Genomic DNA, 7,676 nt, shown 5'->3' with positions numbered 1-7,676 from the left:
ACTTGCGCAGCATCAGGGCTTGCTCTTGCTCTTGCTCTGGCCCCAGCAAGCAGGCTGAGGGTGGGCAAGAAGCTGGGAGGGGACACAGCTGACCAAAAGGGTATTGCACACCATGTAACGTCATGTTCAGCAACAAAACTGGGACAGCAGCAGAAGAGCGAGGGCTCTTCAACTGCTCAGAGCCTGGCTGAGCATCTGCATTTGCATCGCTTAGGGTTTTTTGGTGGTTATTTTTTTCCCCCTCTTATTAAACTGTCCCTGTCTCAACCCATGGGTTTTCTCACTTCTGCTCTTTCTGCTCAGGCTGGGGAGCAGGTGTGTGGCCGTGCCACCACGCCAGTGTGGACAGACCGTGACAGGGTCATGCAACGCTGGCTTCAGCTTTTCGATTTTAGTGCTAAACCCAAGCCCAGAAATGGGCTTGACTCTGTCAGCCATTGCAGTGAGGCCGTCGGCTGCCCTCTGTGCCTGCTGCTGAAAACCGACCGGCTGCACGAGCTGCGTTGCTGGAGCGGCCGGGATAAAGCCGTCTGTCCGGTGCTGCCCAGAGCAGGACGGGTTTGCCAAGGGCTCGTGCTCAACCACCCCTCCCGCTGCACCGGGGTTCGGGCAGAAGCCCACCGCACACGCGGTTGCTGGGGCTGGACAAAATCTGGCGTGTGTCCGCGGTGGGCAGCCCGGGAGGGAGCGTGGAAAGCAGCTGAAGAAGCCTTCGCAACGCAGAAGGGACGAGGGGACGGTGCAGGGCGCAGCAAAGACACTGGTAGGGCAAGCGGGCTTGCATTGTTTATTTTATTATTTTTAATGTATGATCTTAAAATGGGCATCCTAACGCTGGTCTGGATACTGTCCCCACGCAGAGCCCGCTTCAGCTGCCGGGTAGCCCCGCTGAAGCTGAGGGCGCAGCATGAAAATCTGTGGCCCCAGGTGGGAGTTTGTGGCTCCGGCCGTCTCCGATGGTGGCTAACGAGCTTCAGCAAGTGCTGAATGAGTCTCAACCAGCCAAAGCTTGAGGTGAAGCAATGACACGGGGGGTGGCGGTCCCCAGGCCTGTACCCCAGGAGCTCGGGATGTCCCTGAAAGGCAACTTTGGAGTTTCCCTAGCCCTGTGTTCAAGACGAGCACCAGAAGCCTTGGCTTTGGACTTGGCGGGTGCTAACGAACACCGACAGCACCCGCGGGAGCTCGGCTCGGCTTCTCCGGCGCCGGGGTGCGAGCCCTCCCCTCGCTCAGACCTTCGTGCACACGGAGAGCCCGTCCGCCGTACCCTGCACGTCTGCGGCCGCCGCCGCGGCGTCGCTGCCCCGCGCCCGGGCCTTAAACCCCGTGAACACCGGGCAGATGGGCACACGCTTCAGCCACCGGCTCCTCCTCACCGCGCTCATCCCGAAGGGGAAGTCGTAGCTCCTCAAGCTGGCTCTCGCCGTGCTGTCCGAGTGCGCGCCCGCCTTCCACTGCACCAGCCCTCGCTCCTCCTGCGTCCCTGCGGCGGCCGGCACCGTGTCAGCCGAGACCCCGGGGCTGCCCGCCCGCAGCGGGGATGCCCAGCATCAGCCCCCCCCCTCACCCTGCGATCCCCTCTTGCAGCTCTAAACCGAAATGAATCTGCCTCCAACGCCGCCCCCCCCCCCCCCCCACCGCTTCCTCCCCCTGGCTCCGACTGCTTTAAATACCCGGGATGGTGTTGTCCAGGATGAAGGCGATGGTCCCCCCGACGAACATCTCTGTCGTTAGCAGCACCGTCAGTATCTGGTCCAGCTCGGGGACACCTGCGAGAGCACGGGGACCGAGCTGGTGCGTGTGAGATAAGCTGGATTTGCCCAATTAATAGCTGCTTGCCAGGGGTGGGCAAGTGCCCGTGAGCTCTGACCCCCTCTCTCCCTAAACACCCAAAATTGTGGCTTTTCGTGGCGGGCGGGTACCTGTGTTAATGGCCTTGGGTTGGGAATCCAGGTAGTTTGGCAGCGTCAGCCCAAAAAACATGGCGAAGCCCAGCACGAAGAGATTGCGGGAGGAGTTCATGTCGACGAACTGCAGGTTGGAGAGGCCGACGGCCGTGATCATGCCTGCCAGCAGAGACGGCGGCTGCGTTGCAGGCAGGCAGAGATGCCCACGCTGCTGCCCGCGAAGGCAGCGAGGGGCGTGCAAATGCAGGTGCGGTTCAACCCGAAACCTCAAAGCCCGTCCTGCATCCCTTGAGCTCGCCAGCCCCCGAATCTCCGGGGAAATGGCCCAGGGCTGGTGATAACAGCACTCCGGGTTTGAGAGGCGGCTGCGGCGAGGTTACCGAATAAGGTGCAGAACATCCCGCCGAGGATGGGGTCGGGCAGAGAGGCGAACAGCGCCGTGAACTTTCCGATGGTCCCCAACACGAGCATGATCCCGGCCCCGTACTGTATCACCCTCCTGCTCCCCACCTGCACCAAAAGACCAGCAGCGGGTGACGGCGCCTGTCCCCCCCCCCCCCACCCCGGCTGAGCCGGGACCCCTGCCCGGCCCCGGTACCTTCGTGATGCCCAAGACGCCGATGTTGGGGCTGGAGGAGGTGGAGCCGTTGCCGGTTCCCAGCAGCCCCGCGATGATGCAGGAGATGCCTTCGGTGAAAATGCCTCTGGGGACCAACGCGCACGGGCTGGTCTCCACCGCCGCTCTCCCGCAGCATCCCTGCCCGGTCCCCAGGGATGCCACGGCGTGGGCAGGGTACCGGCGTGGGGCCAGCTGGCTGTACCTGTTAATGGCGTGCACGGGGGGAGCGGGGGCTCCCGCCAGCCGGGCGCAGGAGTAGTAGTCCCCGATGGACTCGATGATGCCCGCCAGCGTGGCGCTGAACATGCCCAGCACGGCAGCCGAGGTCACTGTGGGCAGACCCCACTGGCCTGCCCGGGGGGGTGGGCAGAGCGGGGTGTCAGGGTGGGGGCACCCAGCCCCTCACCGGTGCCGTTTTGGGGACCCCCCCATCCCGGGCGCTTCCCGGCCCTGGTGATGCCGTGCCGGGTCCTCGCCTCCCCCAGGGCGAAGGGGTGTTGGCGGGACCTGGGTGCCGTGGGGCCGCCTGGCACTCACAGGGGTAGGGGACCCGAAACCAGGGTGCCACGGACAGGATCTCCCCCCGGGCGTCCGTCCTGGCCTTGTAGCCGTACGCCTCGGGCCGGCTGGGGAAGACGCCGGTGCACGTCAGCACGTAGCAGAGCAACCACACCACCATGATGGCCAGGATGATCTGCGGGGGGGGGGGCAGAGACCGGGGACACACGCGGCGTTGCTTGCAAATCCACGTGTGGAAAAAAAGGGGGGATTTTTGGGACGCCCCAGGACCCGGCAGCTCCCGGCCGGTCCCTACCGGGAACATCTTGAAGATCTGGATGCGGAGCAGGACGAAGCCGCTGCCCCGCCGGTAGCCGGGCAGGCAGATGTTGACGTGCCGCAGGTACTGGGCGAACAGGACAATCAAGAAGATGGTCCTGGGGTGGGGAGGAGAGGAGAGAGAGAGAGACGAGGTCCTTCATGCCCCCGGCATCCTCCCGGCTCCACGGCGGACACCCCTACCCCCTTGTCCCCCCCGTCCCCGTGCCGTACAGCGCGGCGATGCCCCAGTGGGAGCCGGCCCGCTCGCCGGCCGCCTGGAAGACGGAGAGCCCGATGAGGGAGACGGTGGGGGTGACGGTCAGTGGCCCGATGTAGCTGAGCAGCGCCCCGGGGAGCCCCAGCAGCCCGATGGCCACCTCCACCAGGCTGGACACCACGATGGCCCCCTGGATCTGCAGGGCATGGAGGAGAGGGGCGGGGGGGGGTTGTCGGTAGCCAGCTGGGGATTTTGGGGTCCCCCAGGGGGGGGGGGGGGGGTGTACCTCTCGCATGCGGGGCTGCCAGACGTGGGAGGTGTTAAGCGGCAGGGTCCAGTTGCCGTAGATCTGCTCTGGGGATGGAGGGGAGGTGAGGTGGTCCCTGGGTGCGGGGGGGGGGGGGAGCAGCTGGACAACCCCCCCCCCCCTCCTTGCACCCCCTCCGCCCTCACCTTCAGGCGGGCATCGCCACTTCTCCAGGGCCAGGATGGACTTGGCGGGGACGAGGAAGGCCAGCGCGCTCGCCTGGAAGAGGGGCAGCCTGGGGGGGGGGGGGGGGGGGGGGGAACGGGACGAGAGGGGACGCCTGCGCCCCGCGGCCTGGGGATGGGCAGCGGGGGGGTCCCCGCCAGGCCGGCGGCTCTACCTGATGCCCACGGTGGTCTGGATGAGGGTGGTGATACCGACGCAGGTGAAGATGGTGCCGATGAGGTAGCTGACGGTGAGCTGGTCCTTGCCCACGCACAGGCTCTCGGCCAGCAGGAAGGGGACGGCGATGGTGCCGCTGAAGCAGGTCAGGTAGTGCTGGGGGGGGGGGGGGGGGGGGGGGGCTGAGCGGGGCTGGGGTGCCCCACGCCACGGGGAGCGGGGGCTGAGGGTCTGCTGATGGGGGTCACCCCCTTCCAGGCCGTACCTGGAAACCGAGCAGGATGCAGAGGTACCAGGGGGGCACGTCCTCAATCCTGTAGAGCATGTCCACCTCTGGCCGGGGGGGCACGCTGCCCGCCCCGGGGTCCTGGCGTGTGGTGGCACAGCTCAGCCCCGGCTCGCCCTCGGGGCTGGGGACGGGGGGGGGGGGGACACACCCCACACCGTCCCCATGGATGGCATAGACTGCCCCAAGGGACCCCCCCCCCGTGCCCTCAGGGATGGGGAGGGGTCCCGGCCGGCCGGTGTCCATCCGATGGTGCGTTACAGCAAGATTTGGGGTGGGCGCCATGCTGCCCGGGGGGGTGCCCCGGTACTCACCCTGCCTGCCGCAGGCATCTCCTTCCCAGGGGGGCACGGGGGACCGGCAGGAGCGAGAACCGAGTTCCCGTTCTGGCAGCGGGGGGCAAGGCAGGAGCCAGGTCAGCGTTGTCCCGGGTGTCCCACGGGAACGGGGCTGGGCTTTGCCCCAGGGCCACAGCTTGGCACGCACGGCTGGTCAGCCGCACCCGGCACCGGCTCTGACCCCCCCAAGAGGGGTCTGGGCTCCAAAACCCACCGGTCCCTACGTGATGGTTTGTCCCCAGGGGAGGGTGGAGGGGAGCCCCCGCTGGCCCTGGGGTGCCCGGAGCACCCTGCGGCTGCCGGGAAGGATGGCACAGCCAGTCCCAGCTGCAGCATCCCAGCACGTCCCCTCGGTCCCGGGCTTCGCCACAGCCCCCGAGCTCACCCCCATCCTTCGCCAGCACCGGCCGGCCATCACGGCCCCGAGGTGGCCATCGTCGGGGTCCGGACCCCCAGTCACCCACCTCCCTCCCCACCGCCCCAGGATACGGCCAAGGAGGGGGACGGGGACAGGGATGGAGGCTGCGTTCACCTGGGGCTGAGCCAGGTCTCCCGAGCGGGTCCCCATCCTCCGGCGACGCGGCCCCGGCGGCGATGTCCCCGCACGGGGCGTTTTATGGCTGCGGGAAGGACTTTAGTCACCACCCGGGCCGCGGCGCGGGGTGGCGGGCTGGAAGGCGGCCATTGGCTGTGGGTTGTGAAACGGGGAGCGCTGCCGTGGGGACGGATCAGCTATTAACTGCTTTAATTAGGGTTGGCACCGCCGGCGGGGCAGGGGCGCTCCCGCCGTGAACACCGCATCGGTAAAACATTATCGCCGGTGGGTTACAGAGTAATTCCCGGCTCGCAGTGGCGGGGGGGGGGGGTCCGGTGGCACGGGGCACCGGCTGCCACCAGCATCCTCCCAGCACGGCCAGGCTGGGCGTCGAGGGACGGTCACCGCGCCGGCGATGGGCGACGCCGGGAAGGCGCCCACCTCCCGGCGCGCGTCGGCTCTCGCTGGGGACGAAGTCGGCTCCGAAGGTCGCCAGGGCATTAAGCATTAACTGCGCCAGGGCTACAGCTCGTTCTGCAGCGCCTTGGGTGGGACCGGCCCCCCGGCCTTGCTGCGGGTGCAGGCCCCCTTCTCCCCGCGGCAGAGCAGCTCCCGAAGGGCGGCCGGGCCCCGACGGTGCGCGCCGTAGATCTGCGCTTCGCCCCGCTCGCCCACGTAGCTGTGGCACATCTTGGACAGCCTGCGAGGAGCCGGCTGCGGGTCACACCGCGTCCCCCTGCCGTGGCAGCCAGGGGACAGTGCCCGGCACCCCCCCCCCCCCCATTGCCGACTTTTACCTGCCTGGCCAGGGTCCCCCCATCACCATCACGCTCATGGGCTCCTGTCTCGGCAGCCCCGGCCCCGCCAGCCGCTTCTCCCCATCCAGCTCCTGCACCCCGTAGCTGTGGGGAAAGGCAGGGGTTGGGGACACCCCCATCCCCGGGGACACCGCCATCCCCGGGGACATCCCCATCCCTAGGGACACCCCCATCCCCGGGGACACCCCCATCCCTGGGGACATCCCCATCCCCGGGGACACCCCCATCCCTGGGGACATCCCCATCCCTGGGGACATCCCCATCCCTGCAGACACCCCCATCCCCTGGGGACACCCCTATCCCTGGGGACACCCCCATCCCCGGGGACACCCCCAATCCCTGGGGACATCCCCATCCCTGCGGACACCCCCATCCCCAGGGACATCCCCATCCCTGCGGACACCCCTATCCCCAGGGTCATCCCCATCCCTAGGGACACCCCCATCCCCGGGGTCACCCCGCTCACCTCTCCCAGCCCTGCGAGCAGCTCCTCTCCAGCACCTCCACGTAGTCAGACTCGCTCAGCGCCTTCCTGCCCACCTTCCCCTCCGCCCTGCTCAGCTGCTCCTCGATCTGGGGTGAAAAAGGGCAGAAACTGGCCAGTGAGGGCAGCAGCCCCGCCGTGACCCCGCTCCCAAGCAGGGATGGGGTCCACACCTCCCTTCCTCACGGCCCCGGCAGCTGAAGTACTTTTGCACGGGGGGGGGTGAGGCCATGAGTAGCTGCAAGGGGGCTCGCTGGCCCCAAAGGGCTTTTTTGGGGTGCCAGCGGGGGGCAGCAATCAGCGGCGTGCCCCGGGGGGGAGCTGACGGCATCTCCCCAGGCTGGAGCATCCCCGTGAGAGCTCTCACCCCCGGTTTCGGGGTGCCGTCTCCCCAATCCCCACCTGGAAGGCGATGGCGTAGCAGGCGTCGCAGTGCAGGGATTCGGGCATGTGGGGCGAGAGCCGCTCCTCGGGGCTGAGCTGGGGCGCAGAGATGGAGTGGGCTGGGGCGGCGGGGGGGCCCCCGCACATATCCTCGGCCCCCGTTCCCGCCAGCAGGCTCAGGGCCAGCCACGCCGCCAGTGCCGGCCGCATCCTGCCACGATGCCGAAAGTGCTGGGGCGGAGGCACGGGGCGGCTATAAACCCCCCCCCCCGGGGCTGGAGAGCGGGCACCGATGCGCAGCCGACGCAGCTGCATCCGGGTGACGCGGCCCCGTCCATCCCCGGGGTGTCGGGGCGGGGGGTGGCGGGTGCACGTGGGGTGTCCCCGACCGAGCGTCCCCTCTCCGGGAGGTTTTCGGTGTTATTCAGTCCCGTAGCGCCCGACCCCTCCTCCTTGGCTCAAATCCTCCCTGGGATGGTGTGGACCTACCTGGGCTGGGGCTGGGGTGGGAGTTTGGGGGTCAGGGCTGGGGTTTGGGGTTCGAGGGCTGGCGTTCAGGGCTCCCTGATGACTGCGGAGCCCGCTCCTGCTCCCAGGGACTGGGATGCATCTGGTCGACA

General features: G+C 68.1%; 2 protein-coding genes across 2 annotated transcripts; both read right to left on the bottom strand.

The window, feature by feature from the left end:
• Window positions 1-780: 780 nt before the first annotated feature.
• On the bottom strand, window positions 781-5,452 carry SLC23A1 (solute carrier family 23 member 1). Its single transcript, XM_029998106.2, has 15 exons — window positions 5,368-5,452; window positions 4,812-4,883; window positions 4,477-4,578; window positions 4,210-4,367; window positions 4,016-4,104; window positions 3,849-3,916; window positions 3,577-3,758; window positions 3,341-3,461; window positions 3,064-3,220; window positions 2,729-2,876; window positions 2,506-2,611; window positions 2,288-2,417; window positions 1,923-2,066; window positions 1,674-1,769; window positions 781-1,483 (listed from the first exon to the last, which is right to left on the bottom strand). Exons 1-15 carry the CDS (start codon window positions 5,401-5,403, stop codon window positions 1,230-1,232), a joined length of 1,863 nt encoding a protein of 620 aa, XP_029853966.1. The 5' UTR covers window positions 5,404-5,452; the 3' UTR covers window positions 781-1,229.
• A 113-nt stretch (window positions 5,453-5,565) lies between these two features.
• Window positions 5,566-7,267, bottom strand: MZB1 (marginal zone B and B1 cell specific protein). Its single transcript, XM_029998439.2, has 4 exons — window positions 7,075-7,267; window positions 6,655-6,761; window positions 6,168-6,272; window positions 5,566-6,070 (listed from the first exon to the last, which is right to left on the bottom strand). The coding sequence occupies exons 1-4, from the start codon at window positions 7,264-7,266 to the stop codon at window positions 5,893-5,895; spliced, it is 582 nt and encodes a 193-aa protein (XP_029854299.1). The 5' UTR covers window position 7,267; the 3' UTR covers window positions 5,566-5,892.
• Window positions 7,268-7,676: the final 409 nt, after the last annotated feature.

This window comes from Aquila chrysaetos, chromosome 22, assembly GCF_900496995.4.
Source record: "Aquila chrysaetos chrysaetos chromosome 22, bAquChr1.4, whole genome shotgun sequence".
Taxonomy (NCBI): domain Eukaryota; kingdom Metazoa; phylum Chordata; class Aves; order Accipitriformes; family Accipitridae; genus Aquila; species Aquila chrysaetos.
Note: the sequence above shows the minus strand (reverse complement) of the source record. Positions and strands in the feature narration are given on the sequence as shown.